We start from the raw sequence: 26,918 nt of genomic DNA on the forward strand, positions 1-26,918 counted from the left end.
CGAGCAAAAGGTTTATCCACCAGAGTAGTGGATACAATGTTGCATGCTAGGAAGCTGGCTTCTGCATGCATTTATCACCAAGTGTGGTTTGTCTACATGAGGTGCTGCGAGCATCGCTCTTGCCACACGGTGGATTTTTGGTTTTGACTTCCTAGACACTTGACTTTTCTCCAAGATGGTCTGTCCGTTGGTCTTAGACTCAGCTCTCTGAGAGTCCATGTCTAGGCCCTCTCTGTTTATTTACAGATTGTGGATCTTCCAGAAGTGAGGACCTTTCTTCAAGAGGTGTTGCATATTCAGCCTCCTTACGTTCTGCCCACAGCTCCCTTGTTGCTAACTATTCTTCAGTGGGCACCCCTTGAGCCATTGAGCACAACTGAATTCAGGTTTCTCACTTGGAAAGTGTATTTTCTCCTGGCCATAGCACGTAGAGTGTCAAAACTTGGAACTCTTTCTTGCCCTTCGCCCTATCTCATCTTCCATGATCATAGGGATGGATTATTCTTTTGAACCTGAATCAAGAGACCATGGTCCCGGCTTTCAGGGTGCGGGATGGATCTTCGGGCCTCCAGTCCAAAGAATGCTTGGATGATGTCTGTGCTCTTTGCATTCATAGAAAGAAAGAGTGATTACATCTCGCTCTAGGGTCAAGGCTTCCTCATTCCTTTAACCTCAAGAAATAATTGGGAGGTTAAATATGAGGGGGTGCTCTCCCAACTAAGCTATAGCTAAATAATACAAATGGTGAAAAAGAGTCACCTGAAAAGAGTTGGATAATGAGGCACTCCAGTCTCTTGGGAGGTATAAAAACAAACTTTATTATGGGTTATCTCTAAAATAAAATGACCAGGTATCAGTAGAGTCGGCAAATTGTTTATTAAAATAAAGACAAGTGATAAAGAATAAGAAATAAGTGACAAGAATAAAAATGAAAAACCGGTTAGTAAGTTGTTATAGCGACTAATATTATTACTGTATGGGAGAAATATCCATAAATATGGACACTGTATCACTTTATTTAGGGAAACAAGAAAGATTTCTTTATTTTCACATATTCATCGATACATTGTGTCAACTTTCATACATTGTTATACTGCATCCACTTCCAGAAATAGAATTATTGCGGTTCCTATGATTATATATGCTATTAGTCATGAGATCATTAGAGTATCAAGTAGTTTAATAATGGGAAAGAGAAGTATCCTTTGGCCATAGGGCCTATTTACATAATACTTATTGGCTATCTATAATATTTTGCACACTCAGATTCTATATAACAGTGATATAGTGCATAATGGGAGACCAGTCAGTGCCGCAAGTAGGTCTCTTAAAGAATGAATCTATTAGTATCAGAAGCTCGGTTACACTGCCCTGAGTGATCTCACTTGTAATAGTATTCTTAGGCAGTAGAACTCCCATCTGGGTATTGCGCTTATATCGTCATGCACTAATACTGAGCGTTAAATATTCCCATAAAGAGCTACTCTTTTTCACTATTTAGCTCTTTGCATTCATGTCAAACAAACTTCAGCCATTTGCAAGACGTATATCTCTCTTTGTGCTGTTGTAGGCGCATAAAGGGCATTGGTCGGAACATTGCTAGGTGGATTACATCCAGATGGACCTGTGCCTAGCCGCATTGCTGCTTATTCCACCCGCTCAGTGGGGGGTTCTTAGGCTGCACAAAATGGGGTTTCAGTGGATCATCTTAACCAGTTTAATGTTTTTGCGTCCTTGGACGCCAGTTTTGGCTGCAGTGTTTTGCGAGCTGGGCTACCAGAGCTTGGTGAGGGCGGCTGGCCTGGATTTTAGGGAGAATAGCAATTTGGAGATAATGAATTGACCTTGATCTACTAATTAGGCATAAAGAGGCTTGGTATCTGTTAACCCTTGAAGAGTTGGAAAAGGGAAGCTTAGATTGATATTTTTAATATGAGCTCTTAGGACTTTGGTTATCCCTTGCAGTTAATGGGCCTCATTCATCAAGGAGTGTGTCTGCCGATTTTGTGCGTCTCTATGGTGTGGTGTATATGTTTTTATTTTACAAACGCTGTATACTTGTGGGAATGTTTTTGTTTTTTTCAGATATTTTTACAATTTTCACACGAGTCTGGACATTACCAATGTTTGTCTGTTCTTAAATGTTATGTTGTATAGTTGATACGTGGTTACATACATGTGCACTGTCGTAATGTGCTTTAAAAGATTTGTAACATTTTGCCTATGTAGTGTGTATATATAAAAAAAAAAATTCTTGTTACTCTTCATAGGATTCCCAAGACTATTTCGGCTAGAAAATATGTCAGTTCATCATACTTTACATGTAAGTACCTTTTGGCCTCTGTTTCATATGTAATGGTTAAAGTACATTGACAAAAACACAAGGAGACTTTTTGTTTTTGTAAAACAAATGTATATTAAGGCAAACACAACCACACGTGTCCAAAATAAAATAATAACAATTTCTCATTTATTTTGGGCCCTCTTGTCCCTGAGCCAACATTGGAAGAAGATTTAGCCCTGACCCCCTGGCTCCTGGTTACCCGTGATGTAGATGGCAACATTGGTGAAGAAGCAGAGGGTGGAGGTGGTGCAGCAGAGGGCAAAGGTGCTGCTACAATGGGTGGAGGTGAAGCCGAGGGGAAGCAGAGGTCGGAGGTGGTGTAGCAGAGGTTTAGCAGTGGGTGGTGGTGCAGCAGAGGGACGGAGGTGGTGCTGCAGAGGGCGGAGTTGCAGCAGAGGGCGGAGGTGGTGCTGCAGAGGGCGGAGGTGGTGCAGCAGAGGGCGGAGGTGGTGCAGGGGGTGAAGGTGCAGCAGAGGCCGGAGGTGGTGCTGCAGAGGGTGGAGGGGAAGCAGAGGGTGGAGCTGGCGCAGTAGAGGGACAGAGGTGGTGCTGCAGAGGGTGGAGGTGCAGCAGAGGTGGTGCAGCAGAGTGTGGAGGTTGCACAGAGAAGGTACAGCAGAGGGACAGAGGTGGTGCTGTAGAGGGTGGAGGTGCAGCAGAGTGTGGAGGTGGCACAGAGAAGGTGCAGCAGAGGGACCGAGGTGGTGCTGCAGAGGGTGGAGGTGCAGCAGAGGGACAGAGGTGGTGGTGCTGCAGAGGGTGGAGGTGCAGCAGAGGGACAGAGGTGGTGCTACAGAGGGTGGACGGGAAGCTGAGGGACAGAAGTGGTGCTACAGAGGGTGGAGGGGAAGCCGAGGGACAGAGGTGGTGCTACAGAGGGTGGAGGGGAAGCCGAGGGACAGAGGTGGTGCTACAGAGGGTGGAGGGGAAGCAGAGGGACAGAGGTGGTGCAGCGGAGGTGGTGCTGCAGAGGGTGGAGGTGCAGCAGAGGGACAGAGGTAGTGCTGCAAAGGGACAGAGGTGGTGCTACAGAAGGTGGAGGGGAAGTCGAGGGACAGAGGTGGTGCTACAGAGGGTGGAGGGGAAGCAGAGGGACAGAGGTGGTGCAGCGAAGGTGGTGCTGCAGAGGGTGGAGGTGCAGCAGAGGTAGTGCTGCAGAGGGTGGAGGTGCAGCAGAGGGACAGAGGTGGTGCTACAGAGGGTGAAGGGGAAGTCGAGGGACAGAGGTGGTGCTACAGAGGGTGGAGGGGAAGCCGAGGGACAGAGGGTGGTGCCGCAGAGGGTGGAGGTGCAGCAGAGGGACAGAGGTGGTGCTACAGAGGGTAGAGGGGAAGCCGAGGGACAGAGGTGGTGCTACAGAGGGTGGACGGGAAGCTGAGGGACAGAGGTGGTGCTACAGAGGGTGGAGGGGAAGCCGAGGGACAGAGGTAGTGCTGCAGAGGGTGGAGGTGGAGCAGAGGGACAGAGGTGGTGCTACAGAGGGTGGAGGGGAAGCCGAGGAACAGAGGTGGTGCTACAGAGGGTGGAGGGGAAGCAGAGGGACAGAGGTGGTGCAGCGGAGGTGGTGCTGCAGAGGGTGGAGGTGCAGCAGAGGGACAGAGGTAGTGCTGCAAAGGGACAGAGGTGGTGCTACAGAAGGTGGAGGGGAAGCCGAGGGACAGAGGTGGTGCTACAGAGGGTGGAGGGGAAGCAGAGGGACAGAGGTGGTGCAGCGAAGGTGGTGCTGCAGAGGGTGGAGGTGCAGCAGAGGTGCTGCAGAGGGTGGAGGTGCAGCAGAGGGACAGAGGTGGTGCTACAGAGGGTGAAGGGGAAGTCGAGGGACAGAGGTGGTGCTACAGAGGGTGGAGGGGAAGCCGAGGGACAGAGGGTGGTGCCGCAGAGTGTGGAGGTGCAGCAGAGGGACAGAGGTGGTGCAGCGGAGGTGGTGCTACAGAGGGTGAAGGTGAAGCAGAGGGACAGAGGTGGTGCTACAGAGGGTGAAGGTGAAGCAGAGGGACAGAGGTGGTGCTACAGAGGGTGAAGGGGAAGTCGAGGGACAGAGGTGGTGCTACAGACGGTGGAGGGGAAGCCGAGGGACAGAGGTGGTGCTGCAGAGGGTGGAGGTGCAGCAGAGGGACAGAGGTAGTGCTGCAGAGGGTGGAGGTGCAGCAGAGGGACAGAGGTGGTGCTACAGAGGGTGGAGGGGAAGCCGAGGGACAGAGGTGGTGCTGCAGAGGGTAGAGGTGCAGCAGAGGGACAGAGGTAGTGCTGCAGAGGGTGGAGGTGCAGCAGAGGGACAGAGGTGGTGCTACAGAGGGTGGAGGGGAAGCCGAGGGACAGAGGTAGTGCTGTGGAGGTGGAGCAGAGGGACAGAGGTGGTGCTACAGAGGGTGGAGGGGAAACCGAGGGACAGAGGTGGTGCTACAGAGGGTGAAGGGGAAGCCGAGGGACAGAGGTGGTGCTACAGAGGGTGGAGGGGAAGCCGAGGGACAGAGGTGGTGCTACAGAGGGTGGAGGGGAAGCCGAGGGACAGAGGTGGTGCTGCAGAGGGTAGAGGTGCAGCAGAGGGACAGAGGTAGTGCTGCAGAGGGTGGAGGTGCAGCAGAGGGACAGAGGTGGTGCTACAGAGGGTGGAGGGGAAGCCGAGGGACAGAGGTAGTGCTGCAGAGGGTGGAGGTGCAGCAGAGGGACAGAGGTGGTGCTACAGAGGGTGGAGGGGAAGCCGAGGGACAGAGGGTGGTGCTGCAGAGGGTGGAGGTGCAGCAGAGGGATAGAGGTAGTGCTGCAGAGGGTGGAGGTGCAGCAGAGGGACAGAGGTGGTGCTACAGAGGGTGGAGGGGAAGCCGAGGGACAGAGGTGGTGCTGCAGAGGGTGGAGGTGCAGCAGAGGGACAGAGGTGCTACAGAGGGTGGAGGGGAAGTCGAGGGACAGAGGTGGTGCTAAAGAGGGTGGAAGGGGAGCCGAGGGACAGAGGTGGTGCTACAGAGGGTGGAGGGGAAGCAGAGGGACAGAGGTGGTGCTACAGAGGGTGAAGGGGAAGCCGAGAGACACAGGTGGTGCTACAGAGGGTGGAGGGGAAGCCGAGGGACAGAGGTGGTGCTACAGAGGGTGGAGGGGAAGCCGAGGGACAGAGGTGGTGCTACAGAGGGTGGAGGGGAAGCTGAGGGAGAGAGGTGGTGCTACAGAGGGTGGAGGGGAAGCCGAGGGAAAGAGGTGGTGCTACAGAGGGTGAAGGGGAAGCCGAGGGACAGAGGTGGTGCTACAGAGGGTGGAGGGGAAGCCGAGGGACAGAGGTGGTGCTACAGAGGGTGGAGGGGAAGCCGAGGGACAGAGGTGGTGCTACAGAGGGTGGAGGGGAACCCGAGGGACTGAGGTGCAGCAGCGGGAGGTTGGGCAAATGATGACTAAACAATATATGCAAAAAGTGACAGTGCACAAGAGCTACTATTGATTTGAAAAATAAATAATATGAATAATAATGATGATAATACCAACAATAATAGATCCGTGGGTAAAGACTAAATTAATAATTAATGTTTATTTATCAATAAAATATTTTAAATTAAAAGCTTACAAATCATCAATATAATAATCTCCAAAATTAAAACTATTAATAGCAGCAGTAAACAATAAGGTACATTGCTGAATCTGTAAAGATTTGTTGTAGTTCTTAATCAGACTCTTTTGATAAACTGTTTCCAATAACACCTAAAAATGTTACAATGTGAAACACATTTGTTTATTATTATATAGATGATTTGTAAGGATATTTTTATTCAAACTAATTTATTAATAAGCTATTATTATTAATTCTTTATTCACTGTTCTATTATTGTTGGCATTATTATCAATATTATTACTTTTTCAAATCAATAGTAGCTCTTGTACGCTGTTGCTTTTTTGTATATATAGCTTATTCAATATTTGATTGGGGTTTGCAGGTCAGACGCCTGTGACTGGCGGCCTTCATCTACTAAACATACCCAGCTCTCAAAGGTTTTATGTGTTAGTTAAAGTCTATTTATTACAACATCAATTGACAAAAATGCTGACTATAAATATCAGATATCAAAAGAAAAAATCCCTCTCAGATGATTATAATCACGACATTGTTTATGTCATGATTATCCCAATGTTGCAGGTCTCCCAAAAGTGCAGGTAGATCTTGTATTAAATAGTATAATAACTCTTCATACACAGTATCAGATCTCATATAGAACTGTCATGAAATCTGGGTATCAACTCCAAAGTGTTTGGCCAGTTCTTTAGAGAAAGTCATATATTTTTATTGACGAAATATGTCAGAAAACGTTATATCCTGTACCCGTAGGCGGGGCCAACGAGCAGGAATTCGTTAATCTTTATTTGTGCACATTAAACTACTGCATCTATGAAGAAACGGACTGTGTTATAATACAGAAGAGCTGGATTACTGTGGAGGGACCCTGATCGTGGGGGCCCTTCCCTGACAGCTACTGCATCTGATCGGGTGAGATTACTCCAAGTTTAATGATGACTTGTAATTTCTGCTTCTGATGGAGTCCCACACGACGTCGGCATCACAATAGGAAACACATAAAGATTATCTATTCAGGTTTCATACAGCAGGTGAACTGACCATTCAGTATATACCCTGATATTATGACAGATCTGTAGAAGAGATCTGATCCTGCGCAGTTATTTGTTACCATGTGACTGAAGTACTGAGTTATATATTTAATATAAGATCCGCCGCTCTTTTGGAAGACCTGAACCTTGAGATAATCATGACATGAACAAGGCTGTGATTATAATTGTCTGAGAGGGAAAAAAATCTTTTTGATATCTGTTATTTATTGTCTGCATTTTTGTCAATTGATGTTTTAATCAATAGAATTTACTTACAGTGATCCGGATTCTGCAGTATTTATGCTGCTAGTATTCTTCAATGTCAGCTACTAGTCCTATGGTGCTCCTTTCACTATGGTCTTGATATTGGCTATTTTTTTAGGGATTGGCACCACTAAGATAGAAAGTGAGACGGGACTGCTTTCATGAGAAATCAGATGTGTAATTTACCCTTAGAGTATAAACGCATGAGAGTTAATTCTTTCTTTTGTATTTTATTTGTTTGGACAAATGAGGTGGGTTGGGTCAAAAGAGCGGTTTTGGCATGGAGAGGGCAAGCTGGCGATAATAAGAAGGGTAAATTTGTGGACGATTTGGATATTGAGTTATAGGATCTTGTGTGGAGAGATTTTGCAGACAGACAGGAGCGAGGAATTGTGCTATTGGGGAAGGAGGGTGTTGGTGAGGTACTGTGCAAAAAGGTGGGTGAGACGGGTCAGGGTAGTGTCAGTGTTCCTGAATTTGTCATAGCTATGGGTCAGGGTTGTCCTCTCAAGTGCTTGGTTGGATTGGTGCATTTTATTGTAGAATCCCAGGAGTAGTGCATCCTGGTCACTGCCCCCTGCTTATTCTTCCATATGAGGCTCTTCCACATCACGGGTCACCTCCGCCAGGTCCTCCACTTCTTCCTCTGTAGCTGCATTTAGTTTAAGAAATAAATAAACATCAATATTTGACTCAATACCTTCTTTGTTTTTGCCTCATATTATTGGATTTCCTAACAATGTATGTGTATTTATTAACTTGCAAGTTGTTGTGCATCTGTGGGGTCATCTTTTATCAAAAATTATCACAAATTTAATAACATATCAACGTTTCAAACAGCATATATATGTGTCGAGTGGAATGATACCTGGGTATCATTTTAAATCTCAAAGTGATCTTGTCTGAATATACTTGGTAACCTTGAAGAACATTGTCTGAATGTACAGTAGGCTGGCTAGGTAGCAGTCTAAGTGCCTAGGATCTAGGTGTTTGATTTGCATTATAACTGACAAGTGCTAATTGTGACTAAACGAGTTTGATAAACACCTTAACCAGCCTGTCCCTCGTTTCTCACAATATGCAGATTATGACATGTACTTTTTATAGCTCTGGTTTTGTTCCCCAGCTCACCAGAGTACAACTGCAGTGTTTAATTACATGTGGATAAGGAGACATTGTAGCGCATTGTAAATATGTATATTGTTTATTGTATATTGTTGATATTGCACTGAAGCTGTTATTCATTGTTCTTAAAGTGAAGCTAGGTGTGTTATGTGTAAGGACCAGGTTGGAAGATACAGGTGAGGGGGACACCAATTAGTATCCATTGTTCCTCCACAGGACTAGTCCAGACATTTTTTCTGCAACCCAGTAGGGGAGTTTCTGTGGCAGCACAGCTCATCTCCACTCCCTCCTCCAACCCCCCGATCCAGCACCCACCAATGTTTAAAGAGGGAGAGAGACAGGGGTTTGGTCAGGGAGGGGAAAGCACTGTGGAAATTTGACCCTGGATATAAGGAGCCACTCCAGGGGGGGAGGGATGTTCATTCTGTGATTTGATTCCTGGAAGATACAAGATCTGGTGTTGAGTTGCCGTTCTCTACCAGTGAACTACATGTGCAGATTCTTGAGTCTTCAAGTAAGGACAGGCAGGTGACTGTAACTCCTTAAGCTAGTGGGGTAAGGGACAGATGATGTGGTAAACCTGCCTGGTATTTATTTACTGTTTGTATATAATATTCTAGTGTTGTTTTATTACAATAAACGTACTGTTGTACTTTTCTAACTGCATTTGCCTGAGTGACTATACGAATCTTAGAAGGTACTGGGTAGGCTTCCCTGGCATAGTAAGGCACCCCTGGGTGGCCAGCCATAGTGAAGTGGGTAGAATTAGGCCATAAACCTGGTATCTTCACACTAATTATGAATGTATTTTATTTTATTAAAAAAGCCAGCTATTGTAGTGTGTATTTCTACTTCAGTAAAGAAAACATTTGTCATTTTTTATCCATGTATTGTGTTTTTAAATGTACTTGTGGAGGATAGTGATGTCATTAGGGGTGGGGTAGCTCTGGTGTCAGTCCTTCCCACCCACCCCCTGTATCAACTGCTCCTCAATGCCGGCCAATGCTGTGGTCTCCAGGGGACTGAGGTCCAATTGACCTGGGGGGCCACTACCTGTCTCCCTAGTTTGCCTTAGATGGTCGCAAATTGTATCCTTCAGGTGACGCTTAAAGTCTTGCCACCTGTGTGAAATGTTCCAAGATAAGAATGTTGCAATGTATACAATCCAAAATAATTCTAGAAGACTTGTGCAGATATATATATTTACACTGATAAGCCTTAGCATTAAACCCACTGAGAAATTAAGTGAATAACATTGATTATCTTGTTACAATGGCACCTCAAGTGGTGGGATATATTGGGCAGCAAGTGAATAGTGTTATTGAAGCTGATGTGTTGGATGCAGGAAAAATGGACAAGCGGAAGGATCTAATCAACTTTGGACAAGGGCCAAATTGTGATGGCTAGATGACTGTGAGAACATCTCCAGAACAGCAGGTCTTGTTGGGTGTTCCCGATATGCAGTGATTAGTACCTACTAAAAGTGGTCCAAGGAAGGATAACCGGTGACCCAGCCACAGGTTCATGAGCACCCAAGGCTCATTGATGTGCATGGGGAGTGAAGGCGCCCGTCTGGTCCAATCCCACAGAAAAGCTACTTTAGCACAAATTGCTAAAAACTTTATTCTGGCTATGGTACGAAAGTGTCTGAACACACAATGCATCGCAGCTGCTGCATAGCCACAGATCGATAAGAGTGCCCATGCTGATCCCAGTACATTGCCGAAAGTGCCTACAATGGTCAAGTGAGCGCCAGAACAGGATCATGGAGAAATGGAAGAAGGTGTCTTTACATCATGTGAATGGCCGGGTGCATGTGCGTCATGTACTTGTGGAAGATATGGCACCAGGATGCACTATGTGAGAAGGAATACAAGTGGAGGCAGTATGATGCTCTAGGTCAGGGGTCGGCAACCTTAGGCACGCATGCCAAGGATGGCATGTGGCTCCGTTAGTCTGGCACCCTGGTGCCGCTTTCATTTTCAGGAGAAGATCGCAGAAATTGAACTGCAGCGCATGCGCAGCAGTTCTCCCGAGTTCCGTTGCAGACTGCTGTTCCTGATTGTCTGCGGCTTGGGCTCCGGGTGTTGCTGGGAACTGTCCACCTTTCACTGCAGCTCTACAACTCTTGCGATTGCGGCTTCCAAATAGACCCAAAAGGTGAGTGCAGCGCCTGGGACGCATCATCCTCTAGTCCCTATGCAAGGAGCGCTTATTTATACGGGTGGGGGGGGGTTTACACAAACTTTCTTAATGCACACTTTTCATTTGTAAACAATGACTGCAGATAAAACAGACTATGGGTATGTAAATCCATACAGTGCAGTCCCTTTACTCTAGTAATACTGAGAGAGCAACGTCTCTAAACCTAGGATTTGTTCTGTACTTCCTTTATAAAGTGTCTTCCTGTGTTCTCATAATAACGTCCCCTCTTTATGTATTTCCAGACACTATTGAGGGCAGAATTCTGTAAGCTGTCATAGTGGCATTTATCAGGTTTAGAGAACTTGTAGCCCCTGTTGTTGTACAAGTTTCAGTCTGTGGCAACTACTTATGGTCCAGAAGAACTGGAGAGCTGAAGGTTGCCCAAACCTGGAACATCAGCTTCAGCTCATTGATTAGCAAATTGGCATAATAATAAAGTACCAGGAAGCCATTAGCCTAATGTGGTGCATTATTAATTGGGGGCACTTATGTGTGGCATAAAATTAATTGGGGGCATTACTGTGGCATAATATGAACTGGGGATGCAACTATGTGGCATGATATGAATTGAGGGCACAACTATATGGCTAAAACAAATTGGGGACAATACCGTGGCATAATAAGAATTGAGTGTACTACTAAGTGGCATAATTTGAAATGGGGCACCACTGTGTGACATAACATGAACATTTACTTGTCGGTCCCATTACCATTAATATTATATTAGCTGTTTTTATTCTATTTTTATGTACGGGCATTTATTGCACTGATCGCCTAGATTTTATTAAAAAAAATTATACTACTGAAATCAGAAGTATCTTAATGGTGTTACACTATTGTGATTATCCTTTGAGTTATAGCTATCTGAAGGTTCTTGGTCCCAGAATTGGAGTTCATTTGGAGTTCCCTGTTGGAATCTCATCTTCATATGCACAAGATAAGCTTTATTGAATTATACATTTGGTACGAGCACCACTTGGATTTTTATTATCATTTTCTGAAAACACTATTACACTATGTGTGGTGCCCCTGTCTTCTTCTATTTCGAGATATATATATATATATATATATATATATATATATATATATACATAAAAAAATCACACACACCTGGGTTTCATTAGATTTTAGCCGACACACTGATAGAAAAAGGTTCCCAACCCCTGCTCTAGGCAATGTTCTGCTGGAAAAACTTGGTTCCTGGAATTCATGTGGATGTTACTTTGACATGTACCACCTACCTAAACAGTGTTGCAAACCATGTACACCCCTTCATGACAACGGTATTCCCTGATGGCAGTGCCCTCTTGCAGTAGGATAACACTGCTAAATTTGTTCAGGAATGGTTTGAGGAACATAACAATAAGTTCAGGGTGTTAACTTGGCCTCCAAATTCCCCAGATCTAAACCCGATCAAGCATCTGTGAGATGTGCTGGAAACACAAGTCCGAGACATGAGGGCCCCACCTTGCACCTTATAGGACAAAAAGAATCTGCTTCTCAACTTGGTGCCAAATACCACAGGATACCTCCAGAGGTCTTGTGAAGTATATGACATGAGGGGTTAGAGCTGTTTTGGCAGCACAAGGGTGACCTACAATATTTGGCAGGTGACTTTTATGTTGTGGCTGATCGTTGTATATTCTTCTCTTTTATCTCAAATTATAAAATCAGACTTTATCAAATATGATATTTTTATTGTTTTATGGAATTTTTAGGATGAAATGGTGACTGATATTAAAGTAGAAATTATAGACGGAGAGGAAGAAAGAATTGTGAGTGGTGATCAGAAGTGTAGGGAGGAAGAAATCCCTACAGATATCAGCACAGGTGAGTAATATACACTACTGAAAAGAGTCACATATTCTGCTTATTCACTCACTACAACAATCTCTTATTCTGCACCCTCCTCTGTCAGTACAAACTAATGAGGAAATATGATCTGTCCAGTGGGGGGGGGGGGCAGGAGCCATCAGTCCCTATTAAACTCCTGCTCTCCTCCGCACATCAGGATATTGTGATCTGACTGGTCTCCTCCTCACACTGTCGGGTGTAGCTCGAGGGATGTCAATCTGAAAAAACTCCATTGAATTACCCATGCAACTCATGTAAACTACCCCCTGTGACATTATCCATAATCCTCTGTGTACAACTACATTTGAGATTACTAATTATCTTCCCTGTGTAATAATCAATTAATATTTGATCAATTTGCTGTATATTAACACTGTAACACTACAGTAAAATACCACATGATTCCCGGATGGTAACACACACCGCATCACACATTACACTTCCGAACTCCACCTTCTCGCACTCACAGAACTATAACCGCAGTCATTGCACAATAGCTCCCGTTCAGAATGTGCTCGGACACCCTGTACTGTTGCTCTTCATCTGCTAATCTGTTTCTGTACCGTGCTTTGCCCTTATGCTTTCTTCCACTTTGTGCTAGTGCCCTGCTCCATTCTCCTACTGCTACGTGTGAGACCTAAGAGAGGTGTAAACCCATGGTCGGGATTTGCTGCTAATTTAGCCCATGTCTACTGTTTGTGAGGGCAGAGTCTAGCTGGACAATGTCAGTGGCCAATGAGGCTTCCAGTCCTATGATACTGACAGTGCTTGGACACCCTGTAATTTTGCTCTTCATCTGCTTTGCCCTAATGCTTTCTTCCACTTAGTGCTGTTGTCCATCTGTGCCCTGCGCCATTTTCCTACTCTGATCTGATGGTGTCCTCTGCTCTGTGCAAGGGTGTGAGAACTTAGAGTAGTGTAAACCCATGGTCAGGACTCACTGCTAATTTAGTCCATGTCTACACTGGTTTGGAGTCTCCAGTGTTTGTGTGTGCGGGCAGTGTCTAGTTGGACAATGTAAATGGCTAATGAGGCTTCCTGACCTATGATGCTGATAGTGCAACATGATTGCCTGGGAAATGTTATTTACCAAAATCTACAAATCGACTGAAAGTGTCCAATATGGCTGAATCTGTGCAATGTGCCTTTTAATGAAGTATTTGTAGTTTGCAAATTGAAATTAAACAACGAACATCTTCAACTTGTTGATAGTATGAAAATTTAGGGCACTATAATATGCATCTCAATGTATTTCCATACATTTATTTTATTTCCAGCAGATGGATGCAAACACTGGAATATCTCTGAGGGACATCTCATTTTATCTACAGATAAAATAGAAGATGAAATAGAAGATAACGGCACACAAGATTCTACAGGAGAAATCCCTGTTACCCTAAATATACTTCCAATACTTCATAGTGCAGATAAATCTTCTGATCCCTCTAACCATGAGGAATATTCTTCTGCAAACATAGATCTTGTTACACCTAGTATATCTCAATCAAATGATACTATCTTTCCATGTCCTAAGGGTAGGAAATACTGTACAGCTAAATCATCTCTTCATAAGACTCAGTTAACCCACACAGGTACAAAACCACTTCCATGTTCTGAGTGTGGAAAATATTTTACACACAAATCAAAACTTATTATACATCAGAGAACTCACACAGGTGAGAAACCATTTCCATGTTCTAACTGTGGGAAATGTTTTACAAAGAAAACAAATCTTCTTGAACATCAGAGAACTCACACAGGCGAGAAACCATTTCCATGTTTTGAGTGTGGGAAATGTTTTACACAGAAAAAAACTCTTGTTGAACATCAGAGAACTCACACAGGTGAGAAACCCTTTCCATGTTCTGAGTGTGGGAAATGTTTTAGACACAAATCAGACCTTATTAGACATCAGAGAACTCACACGGGTGAGAAGCTGTTTCCATGTTCTGAGTGTGGGAAATGTTTTACAAACAAATCGGACGTTATTAGACATCAGAGAACTCATACAGGTGAGAAACTATTTCCATGTTCTGAGTGTGGGAAATGGTTTCCACATAAATCAAGTCTTTACAAACATCAGAGAACTCACACAGGTGATAAACTATTTCCATGTTCTGAGTGTGGGAAATGTTTTGCATACAAATCGGAACTTATTAGACATGAGAGAATTCACACAGGTGATAAACTATTTCCATGTTCTGAGTGTGGGAGATGTTTTGCATACAAATCGGAACTTATTAGACATGAGAGAATTCACACAGGTGAAAAACCATTTCCATGTTCTGACTGTGGGATATGTTTTGCACACAAATCAGATCTTATTAGTCATCAGAGAACTCACACAGGCGAGAAACCATTTCCATGTTCTGACTGTGGGAAATGTTTTACAAAGAAAACAAATCTTGTGGAACATCAGAGAACTCACACAGGTGAGAAACTATTTTCATGTTCTGAGTGTGGGAAATGGTTAACAAATAAAACAAATCTTGGTAAACATCAGAGAACTCACACAGGTGTGAAACCATTTTCATGCTCTGACTGTGGGAAATGTTTTACACAGAAAACAAATCTTGTTAAACATCAGAAATCTCACACAGGTGAGAAACCATTTCCATGTTCTGAGTGCGGAATATGTTTTACACACAAATCAGACCTTATTAGACATCAGAGAACTCACACAAGTGAGAAACCATTCCCATGTTCTGAATGTGAGAAAATATTTACACAAAAATCAAGCCTTGTTGAGCACCAGAGATCTCACACAGGTGAGAAACCATTTTTATGTTCTGAGTGTGGGAAATGGTTTACACAGAAAACAAATCTTGTTAAACATCAGAGATCTCATTCAGGTGAGAAACCATTTCCATGTTCTGACTGTGGAAAATGTTTTACAAAGAAAATAAATCTTGTTGCACATCAGAGAATTCACACAGGTGAGAAACCATTTCCATGTTCTGAGTGTGGAAAATGTTTTACACATAAAAGTAGTCTCATTGAACATCAGAGAACTCACACAGGTGAGAAACCATTTCCATGTTCTGATTGTGGGAAATGTTTTGCACAGAAATCCACACTTGCCAAACATCAAAAAACTCACAGGTGAGAAATTATTTCCATGGTCTATGTGAGGCAAATGGTTTATAAACATATCTGTTCTTGAATATCAGAAAATTCACATAGGACAAAAGCAGTGAAACGAGGAGCCTCAATACTCTTAATATTTGTTTTAATGTGAATTAAAATAGATATATATTTACATAGTTTATACACAAAAAGTCTGACTGGAACAGATCATTCATGTGTGGAACTACTTTTTCTATAAGATTGTCCACACGATCCACAGTAATAACAAAAGCACCTTGTTGTTATATAGGGTACTGAGTAATTTATAATCCTGACTATGGGTTGGTGATGTAATGATGAATCTGGGACACTGTACAGTATGTTTGTTCCTACTTTCTAATTCAAGGTGTGAGTGTTTATATAATTAGTTCTGTAATCTATTTTTTTCTCACTGTAGATTGATTATGAAGTTTCAAAAATGTGGTCCCATGTTGTAAATGCAGCTTTGTGATGTCATGCAGCTATTTTTGTACAAATGGTCCATTTTATATGTAATGAAGATGACTGAGTGGGTCAAGATGTGTCTGCAGAGGTGCAAACCTTTGCTTCATCTTATGGTAAGGCCAAAGGGGATATGGACTTTCCTTGCTGAATGGGACTTTGTAACAATTTTGCACCAACATGTGAAAATGTGATTTTGTTTTGCAGTGCAAGATGTTTTAATAAGGCTCAAAGGCTGAAGACTGTGTAGGGCCTCCCTACATAAGGACTTTTAGGCATGCATAGTGGTGGCGGAGGCCGCGGCCTATATTATTTAATGTGACATTTTTTGTACATTCCAGACACACCTAGTACCAGGATGCACATTTGTAGGGTCATAAATACATCCGTTATACAACTATTCAAACACAAAACGTGATATGTAATATATTTCTAATATTGCATCACTCATGGTTTATGACATAAAAGAAGCTTCAATAATCTTCATTTTTGGAAAAAAAATGTAAAAGTAGACTTTCAAGAAGAGGGTGGTCTAAGAAAACAAGTAGGCAGGATTTTCAGGAATAGGTTTTACACTTTCCTCCATGCACATTTATGTCCTTAACTCACAAAAAATTGCACAGTTTGACAGGCAGTTCCCAAATGTGGAATGTGGGTATGTCCAGTGTTTCCAGGAATTCTCTAGTTGGGTTTTCCAGATAAAAAAGTTACTGTATATGGATTCCTCATGGCCTTTTAGGAGCTGGATGTCTTGTACCTTCTAGATAGTAAAAACATCAATCATCTTTTCTTTGGAATTCATTTAAGAAGTTAAGGACATTTCCTTAATAGAAATTTTGGCTCCTTTCATTTACCTGTTGGACAAATTACATGGTGTTATGATGTCATGGGGAACAGGAAACTGATGGCTGTCAATCTTCTTATTAAACATGTAAATGCTTCAGACCCCTAATATTCATGTATTGGAGGATTTCCTGGGAAGATATATATTTACTATTATACATATTGTTATACAATGGGGCATGGTTGATTAAAGAGTTGTTGTATCTATGTGGTCCTTCCAGAGATGTGACGGATAGAGACTCTTTGGCAGTGTACAGATTAAGAAGGTTCCAGAATAGTCCAATACAAAGACATCATGTATGACCAAGAGGACAATTCCAATGTTATTAAAAACATTCAAAAGAACAAATTCAATGAGCATCTTAAAAGATAAAATCACTACAGCAGCTGCGGGTTATGTATCACACACTTATCTCACAGTGGTGTACGGTGACTTTACCTGTTACTACAGCTGTGAAGTACTAAATGTAGGAGGGTACTTGTGACAGGATGGGCGGCCTTTGCCACCCTGTCTCTTATTGCTAGGACCCGGCTGGGCTTATTTTGCCACGTCTCCTTTCTTTATCCCAAATTGTGCCCTCTAACCGCAGTAGGATCCCCTTACGATGCTGCCACTACTAGCCTCCTACATCGACACCTAGAACCGCTTCCTTCTGGGTAACTATCACTGTTAGGGTACCCTTTTGCTGGTACACCTGGGCTCTTGCCTTTTGAACAGGGTTGCTGTAGATGGTTCCCCCCTTGCCTATCACACTGGCCAGAGCTGCAGGTAGCGGGCAGAGCGTTGGTACTGGAATGCTGGGTCCAAACCTCAGATCAGCCGGTCAACCGAATAGATTGGGGTCTAATCTGCAGGTCACAGAAATTATAGCAGTAAAGCAGTCGCAGGATCTTGAAGCCAAATGATGTTTATTAGCTCAAGTAGTCATAAGAAGGACAGTCACACGCTAGTTTGTGGTACTAGCAATCTTTCCAGAAGTACAGATGGTATGATACATTACATGTCAACAGCTCTCCTTTTTATACAGATTCTGACACAAATCCCAGCAGGGGGTAACCCCCTGCTTCGGGAGGGTTCGGCCAAGTCTAAGTTATTTTTAGTATTGGGATGCAAAATGTTTCATAAAACATGGATTTAAATGCAATGCAAAGTTAATAAAATTTACACTAATCTGTTATCCTAAATCTTGCTGGTTGCATTATTCGGACAGGATCTGAGATGTCGGATGAAAAGCCACAGAAGACATAAAGGCAGAGGCCCCCTGCAGTATATACAGGCTTATCAAACGTGTTGGTCACTGAGATGAAAAGGTCTAATTAACATGAGATTACCTGCCTTAAGACAGTCACAGAAGCAAAACCACATTTCCTCTCCTGTCCCTGTCTCAGCACTGAATATATTTCCTATACCAAAATACACACATTTCTAATGCACAGTATCAAGATTCAGTACATTTTTAACAGTATAAATTGGCACACTGCTAACAATTAAAATATATTATTACAATAAGTTATTTACGTGATACAGCCACAGTTCTAACAATTACAGTGTAACACAGCTGAGAGGGCCATTGTGTTGGCTGTACATATATTTTATGAGAATACCAACTATCAATTCATTAGGAACCAGTGACGTCACTGAAGTACATAAATTGATTGGCTGCATGCACTATGTAAATTATTTAAATCTGTGCTCCCAATATAAAGAAAGCCAGTGCTGCTGCTGCTGTATATCAAACAAGCAATAACATCCAGTAAATACAAGGCCTACGCTGTTTACAGTTATAAACTCTGTTAATAATACATGAGTGAGTGATTAATGGTTAATAGATGAAGACTGGTGTGAGGACAGTAGTAAATATAATGCAAATATGTAAGAGCAACTGGGTTTTATATGTAATGTAAAGAACTGCTTGGGGCTAGTGAATGTAAGGGAATAGGGTATAAGTAAAGAATAGAGGCCATAAGTAATCAAGAGAAATAAATAGAATAATAAAAATATTGAAAAGTGGTAAGTAATAAATCCATGTATACATAAGGGACCACAGCAGACAATGTTTATGACTCTTTCTGACTCTGTATTGGAAAGATGGGTCCCCCCCTCTGATCCGAATAAGGAACAAAAAAGTTCCTTATCCTATAACTGCTGTCCCTAATTACCGTATTTCCCCATGTATAAGGCGCATCTTAATTTTGGCCCCGAAACTAGAGAAAAAAAATATTATGGTAGCTGTCAAAAAAGGCAGGGAGAGTGTAATGGCCGGCTGCTCTGATTGTGATCAGAGCAGCCGGGCAGCACACTCCCTGCAGTCGCCCCCCCTTCCCCGCTGCCACTGTACCTCTGTCCCCCTCCTCCTGGATCCCCGCTGCCACTCTGCCTGTCCCTGCCTGCTGGATCCCCACTGCCACTGTGCCTCTGTTCCCCTCCTTCTGGATCCCCGCTGCCACTCTCTGCCTGTCCCCCGCCTGTTGGATCCCTGCTGCCACTCTGCCTGTCCCCTGCCTGCTGGATCTCCGCTGCCACTCTCTGCCTGTCCCCCGCCTGCTGGACCCCCGCTGCCACTGTGCCTCTGTTCCCCTCCTTCTGGATCCCCGCTGCCACTCTCTGCCTGTGCCCCGCCTGCTGCCACTCTCTGCCTGTCCCCCGCCTGCTGGATCTCCGCTGCCACTCTGCCTGTCCCCATCTGCTGAATCCTCCTCTGCTGCCACTGTAACGCTGCCCCCCGCTGCATCCCCGCTACCCCTGTATAAGACGCACCCAGGTTTTAGATCTAAAATTTTTGGGAAAAAGGTGCGTCTTATACATGGGGAGATTCTGTAGTTCTGAGATCCTCTTTAGACTGCAAGCTGCTGATGTTCCTATCCCATGTACAGGCATCTGCTGATAATGGTGGAACTTGGAATTATAGAGGTCAGTGTAGGTCTCTGTTGTGAATGTGTAGAGTCTTCAACCCGTTTTATCCATGGGTGTTTGTCAAGGATGACTCGGCTAGCTGGGAGCCGGCTTCTTCAAAGGTGTTAACATGTTAAGAAATGTAAAAAAATATAATGGTTAAAAAACATTGTCTGTTGAATTATGTGGTCAAGATTTATATGCAAAGAAAATATTTAGAAATCGTTATGATGAAGTATTAATGGGAAATATTGACAAAATATTATTAGGATGATGAAAAAAGTTAAATAATTAAATATAAAATAGTTTGAAAATTAGATATATAAAGATTTGGATATTTAAAGATATATAAAGATCAACAATATAAACATTGTATAATAAAATGTAGTCTATAGGTGCTGGGTCTGGTAAATAGGGCTTAGATGGATTTACTAGAGGAAGGACATCTAGATTCACAATGGAGATCATCAGGTATGTATGTCTAGTGAATGCGTAAGTGGGAGATGGAGCCAAAAACACTGTAAGAAGAGGTGTAAAGGATCTCATGACTATTTTCCATTCATGCCGTTTTTATGGTGCCCTTTTCTCTCTGAGATTTGTTAAAGGGATTAGATTGTAGAAAGGAACTTAAATGATAGTCTAGGTTTACATTATGTGTTGTCGAAGTCGTATAATTGGATGAACGAAAGTATATTGGTTTAAAATTGTTTTTCCGTGTAATTGTGATCCGTACGCCACGTAACACGTGGCGTGGTGCGATTGCACGGTAAAATACGCACGCACACACTCGCATTACAACATTTAGTTATTTATATAATTCATATTCATATTTGTTCCGTTACACCGTAATTTATGAGCAGATAGTATTTGGTTTATTATTAGTCTATATATATAATGATTATATGTACACTTCAGTGATATTCAATGTTCAGGTTATAGGAAAGGTATCATGCCTAGTATCATATTAAAACCCTAATTATCAGCAGCTGTCCGGTTCCATCGCCGAAGAGATCGCATATTGCATACTCTAGTTATTGATGTTAGGGAATAAACCTTTGTATGATGCTGGCTATGAAATGCTAATTTACTGAGATGTAACTGGAGCATTGGCGGGAAGAAAGGAGCTCATCCCCTGGAGAGACGACCCCCACCTTTGGATTCCTTAGATTGAATCAGCCTATGACCTGTTTAGCCTGGACCCATCTGATGTCTGGACCTATAGAAGCAAGCCACGTCATTTGCATTGTTCTCTGTAACACTGAACGTGTATATATGATCATGGTTGCGCACCCAGTCCTCAGTCTTCACCGACCGCAGTATTCTAACAGATATACTGTCCACTGGGTCCCGGTGGGTGCGTAGCGAGCGCATGCGATAGCAGCGGTATGTATTTATCTTTTGGTATTGGCTGTACTGTACTGTATCATAATATAATAATGTATTAAATTGTTGACTATTTACATCTGCTAAAATAAATCACTTTGTGCGTTAGAAACAATACAATCGCCTATGAAATGCTTATTTGAAAACAATAGAATTACTTTAATAGTGTAATATTGTCCTCACGCCAGCCTTCATCTATTAACGATTAATCGCTCATTCATTAATTATTAACACATACAGTTTATAACTAAAAACAAGTGTGTGCATCTTGTATTCTGTAAACAAGTACGTCCTCTATTTACTGGATGCGCTACGTATTGGTGACAATTGTGCTTTAATTGATGTGATATTAAATATATATAACACATTAAACATTAGAATATTTTACGAGTCTTACAGTTGCTGATCTTTCTATGCAGGTTAAACTACATCACTGGCCTCTGTTCTCCAATACATCATATATTGTTTGCTGTAGTTTGTACAGTGACTAATGGGATATGTTTTATTTTCAGTTTGATTTTATTTTGTATCTACATTTTATTCTTTATACAGTGAGTAAGTAGATGAAATAACAGTACAGTGCATATATGGACATGACTTGCAGTTATGTGGTCAGTACATAAATCAGGTAATAAAGTCTATAATTATCAACCAAGTTGACGTCTTGTTTTTCTTAAGATTATTTATACAAGATTAAAGAAGTAAAAAGAAAATGAAGGAATGGAGCATGTGATAAAGGGATATCCTGTATAAAGTATGGAGGGGAGAGGGAGTATGTGTGTGTGGGGGGGGGGGGGGTCCCATGTGCATGTGCATAATGTTGGTTGGCAATGTATGATCTATTACTTTACTAATCTCTATAGTGGTCCGCTAACAGGTTTCTTTATTGTATCATTTCCTGGAATCCATATAGTCATGTATACTGCCTACATACCCTCTGCCATTAACGCTTAGTCTTCCATGTTTATTATCTCATTAACTTTAATCATCTCGCCCCTAACCTTAGGTGCTTGTTGATTATTTACTGAAATGATGAAATAATGAAATTTGCTATAAGCATTTTTAAGAGTGATCTCATTCAATCGGTTGTCACGATACTCTGGGGGAGGATGATACTGGTCTGATTATAATCTACACAGAAAGTCATAATGATAAAACAATAATTCAATTTCTACAGCAATGAAAGTTTAGGAAAAAGTATAAAGGTTTATTAACAAAACAGAATAAAATCGTGTGCTGTGATCATATCAAATTTCAAGTCTGAATCTCTGCCTTCTGAAGACAAAGCAGTTCCTTTTATAAATACTGAACAGTAGGCTGTGTTACCATTCAAATGCCATATTACAATTGGTTGAAGTAGTATATAGCGTTCCATGGTCCTTTAGGTCTGGAGACAACGATGGGAGTGAAGAATGTCTCTGTTCACCAGGGGGTAAATGTATCATACCCCGGTTTGTTCAACTCGCGGGAGTTCGGCGCCACGCTTTAAATTTAAGCTGCGAAGACACCGAACTCCCGCGAGTTGAACAAACCGGTGTATGATACATTTACCCCCAGGAGTTAATTGCCAACATCTGTTCTTAAAATTAACTTTTCCACTGCTGGTCACATCTCTCTCAGCTCACACACAATATACAATTGCAGTAAAAAATACCACATCAAATAAGATTAAACAATGTAAATATTTTTCATGCTAATGTATTGGCTTTTACCAAAATACATTTGACAGTACCCTGATTTGATAATTACATCAACTATCATACTATATTTGTATTCATCTTCATATATACCTTATTTCTGCATATGATATATATATATTATTTGGCATTGCTACATGCAATATATCTGCAGAGAATATAAACTTTCCACACTTATTCTCTAATTGCTCCTTACAAATCACCATCTTGTAACATTATATAATAATATTTTGATGCCACTGTTGCCAAAGATCTCATTGGTCCAACATATCTAAATGTCCAGGCCTTTCCCAATTTTACCTAAATGTTCATTTCTCTACTCTATTGTCTAGTTATAGTCATTACCACCAACTCAAACCACCTTCAGTTACCAGTTTTTTTAGCCTGTTATGTATTTGTAAAATGTATACATTTAACACTTTCAGTCAGTATAGTAGAATATATGGACAAAAGTATTCGGATGCTTGACCATTACACCAACAGGGACTTTAATGACATTGTGTTCAAATACATATACTTTAATATGGAGTTGATCCCCCTTTTGCAGTGATAACAGCTTCCACTCTTCTTGGAAGGCATCCACAAGATGTTGGAGTGTTTCTGTGGGAATTTGTGCCCATTCATTCTGTAGAGCATTTATGAGGTCAGGTACTGATGTTGGATGAGAAGGCCTGGCTCGAAATCTCCGTTCCAGTTCATCCCAAAGGTGTTCTATGGGGTCGAGGTCAGGGCTCTATGTGGGCCAGTCAAGTTCTTCTACACCAAACTCATCAAACCATGTCTTGTAGTCCTTACTATGTGCACTGGGGCACAGTCATGTTGGAATAGAATAGGGCCTTCTCCAAACTGTTGCCTCAAAGTTGGAAGCATAGCATTGTCCAAAGTGACTTGGTATGCTGAAGCATTAAGTTTGCCCTTCACTGGAGATAAGGGGCCTAGCCAAACCCTGAAAAACAGCCCCATACCATTATCTCTCCACCACCAAACTTCACAATTGGCATAATGCAGTCAGGCAGGTAACGTTCTCCCGGCATCCACCAAACCCAGACTCCCCCATCTGACTGCCAAACAGAGAATTGTGATTCATCACTCCACAGAACACATTGCCACTGCTCCACACTCCAGTGTCGGTGTGCTTTACACCACTCCATCAAACGCTTAATATTGTTTTTGGTGATGCGAAGCTTGCATACAGCTGCTCGGCCATGGAAATCCATTCCATTAAGCTCCCGCCGCATAGGTTTTGTGCTTACATTAATACCAGTGGAAGTTTGGAACTCTTCAGCTATGGAATCAGCAGAGCGTTGGCGACTTTTACACACCATGCGCCTTAGCAGTCGTTGACCCTGCTTTGTGATCTTACGTGGTCTTCCGCTTCATGACTGAGTTGCTGTTGTTCCTAAACGCTTCCACTTTCTAATATCACTTACAGTTGACTGTGGAATATCCAACAGGGATGAAATTTCACGAACCGTCTTACTGCAAAGGTGGCATCCTATCACAGTACCACACTTGAAGTCACTGAGCTCTTCAGAACGACTCATTGTATCACAAATGTTTGCAAATGGAGACTGCATAGCTAGGGGCTTGATTTTATACAACTCTGGCAACGGGTCTAATTGAAACACCTCAATTCAATAACAGGTGTGGCCAAATACTTTTGTCCATATAATGTATATATTGTTGGGAAGCCTTGGGTCCTGGCATTCATGTGGATGTTTCTTTAACATGTAACACCTACCTAAACATTATTGCAGACACCCCAAATATACCGCTTCCTGCCCACAGGATTCTTTGATGGCAATGGCCTCTTTCAGCAGGATAATGCGTCCTGCCACATTGCTAAAAATTGTTTTGGAATGGTTTAAGGAACATGATATTGAATGCGAGGTGTTGACTTGGCCTCCAAATTCCCCAGATCCCAATCCAATCGATCGTCTGTAGGATGTGCTGGAAAAACAAGTCAGAGACATGGAGACCCCACCTCGCAACTTACAGGATCTGCTGCTAAGGTCTTGGTGCCAGATACCACAGGACACCATCAGTGGTCTTGTGGAGTCCATGCCTCGACGGGTCAGAGCTGTTTTGAAGGCACGAGGGGAACAAACACAATATTAGGTAGGTTGTTTTAATGTTGTGGCTGATCAATGTATGTAACATATATGAGTATTGTGGGCATGTACTGGGAGGTGTAACCCATTCATACAGAGTAGCGGTGACCGGGTGCCGCTCACACCGGCTCCTGGTGTGCACAGCAATTAATGGGAGTTTTGAGGGAAGGACAGGTGGGTAAAGGGCGCCCTAATACTTCTGAATCTCTAGGCACACCTCCAGCATGTGGTTCCATCTTCACAGTCTGTCTGATGGTTTATGTGTTATTTCCTGTACACAATTCCTCACACGATTTTGTGCCCATTTCCCTCACACTAGTACATTAGTGGGTCCCTACTCTCAGACCCACAGTTTGATAAATGTGTTCACTATACATTCAGTTTATCCCTACATAAAAACCCACCTGACGACATTTAAGAACAGTGCTATACTGAACATTAAAATACATATAATGCTGTACATTTAATATAACGGGTACCGGTGAGAGGGGATGCTTGACACCCTGGTCTTGCCACAAGTGTGGGCTCCCTGCTTCTGTTTCAAGGCCTTCTTTGGCTGACTTAATCTGTGGTGGTCGAGTACTGATGGGAATCCGTCCCTTACCTTGTCCTCCAGACACAAGTCAGGTTCTTTTCTGTTCGGATATCCGGTGGTCAGGAGATAAATACTTCAATGAAAGGGACAAGGATTGGTCAAACAACTTGGGTTTATTGAGAATGCGGTAAGGATAGTTTTGGTAAGCCACCGCGCCACTGACCCTTTCAGCTCAATAGTAATGACAAAATAATGCATCTGATCAGCATAGAGCACAATAACATTTAACATATAACATACACCTGGTGAGTATAAGGCAGAATAACGATAACATCTTCAATGCACATTGTCTAATAAGGCACACTGGTAATCACAGGTACTACTTTCACGTTAACAATATCTGACTGGTGATGATGCAATAACCATCAATAATAACCCATCAAGACTCTTACGGTCACTACTGCGCCCACTAGAGGGCTACTTCTTATTCAGGTGTTTGGGGTACCGTGCTATTCCCTATGGGTCAGGCGCCCCACTTTTAGCATCTACTGCTGAGTTAACTTGAATTGCAGCGGTACCACTAACACTGAATGTCACACCTTCAATATTAATAAATCAATTCTTAGGTAAATCACATAACATTAACATCATCTAAAACATTTGGTGCACCAATATTATCCCCGGTAACGTTACCATATTTTCCACTCAGTCCTGGGCTGACCTGTGCACAGGAATTTGGTAGTGTTCCAATGTCCTGCAGAGGTTTCCATCAAGGGTTAAGTATTATAGTAGAAAGCAGGGCTGTTGCTCATTTCAGCCACAAGATGGCGCTGTTCTCTCAACAGTCAATGAATCTCTATCAGCACACACACAGGATATAGCTGAAACGACCGTCTTAATTGTTCCCTGCAGCATGTGTAGAGGTATGATCTGGGGGTAAAGCTCTCACAATCCTTCCTTGTACAAGAATGCAATGTCAGTTTTGGATAGATTGTCTCATCACTCTTCCCTCTGACACTGGGGTGTGTGCAGTACACTGCAGGCTAGGGTTTTACCTTGAGACGGTTCTGCAGTTAGTGGAGACTGTCTTTGGCACCCCGCTGCATGTCCCCAGCTGTTCTCCGTCTGCTTTGCTGGCAATGTCACAGTTCTGGCAGCAGCTTATCTTCTCTCTGCTCGGCTGCACATCCTCCCCCTTGTTCCTTCTACCATGCTGCTCTCTCTCTCCTCCTTCCTGCACCTCTTCCTGTTACTCCCCCAGCCAATCAGGGCCTTCATCCTCCTCCTGTCAATCACTCCTGGGCACAAGTTTTCAGGAGCACAATTAACCCCTTGTAGCCCTGCGTTTTAAAAGTGTTTATGCACTCCTCTGTGCTGTTCAACAGGGCTTTGGGGTACCACATTCACCCCCGCTTTTTCAGGTGCATGTCCTCACGCATTAAGACATAAAGGTGTTTGTTCTTTATCAACTCAAATCACACATCTACAACAGTTATAATGGCTAACATTT

General features: G+C 42.8%; 1 protein-coding gene across 1 annotated transcript in view; it reads left to right on the forward strand.

The window, feature by feature from the left end:
• LOC142102842 (uncharacterized) overlaps positions 1-18,203 on the forward strand; it is a 28,627-nt gene extending 10,424 nt beyond the window's left edge. Inside the window, exons 2-4 of the mRNA XM_075187366.1 lie at positions 2,271-2,323; positions 12,244-12,355; positions 13,657-18,203. Coding sequence (XP_075043467.1) covers positions 2,271-2,323; positions 12,244-12,355; positions 13,657-15,485 — 1,994 coding nt within the window. The 3' untranslated portion in view covers positions 15,486-18,203. The remainder of the gene's footprint in view (positions 1-2,270; positions 2,324-12,243; positions 12,356-13,656) is intronic.
• The last annotated feature ends 8,715 nt before the right edge of the window (positions 18,204-26,918 follow it).

This window comes from Mixophyes fleayi, chromosome 1, assembly GCF_038048845.1.
Source record: "Mixophyes fleayi isolate aMixFle1 chromosome 1, aMixFle1.hap1, whole genome shotgun sequence".
In the NCBI taxonomy this organism is placed as follows: domain Eukaryota; kingdom Metazoa; phylum Chordata; class Amphibia; order Anura; family Limnodynastidae; genus Mixophyes; species Mixophyes fleayi.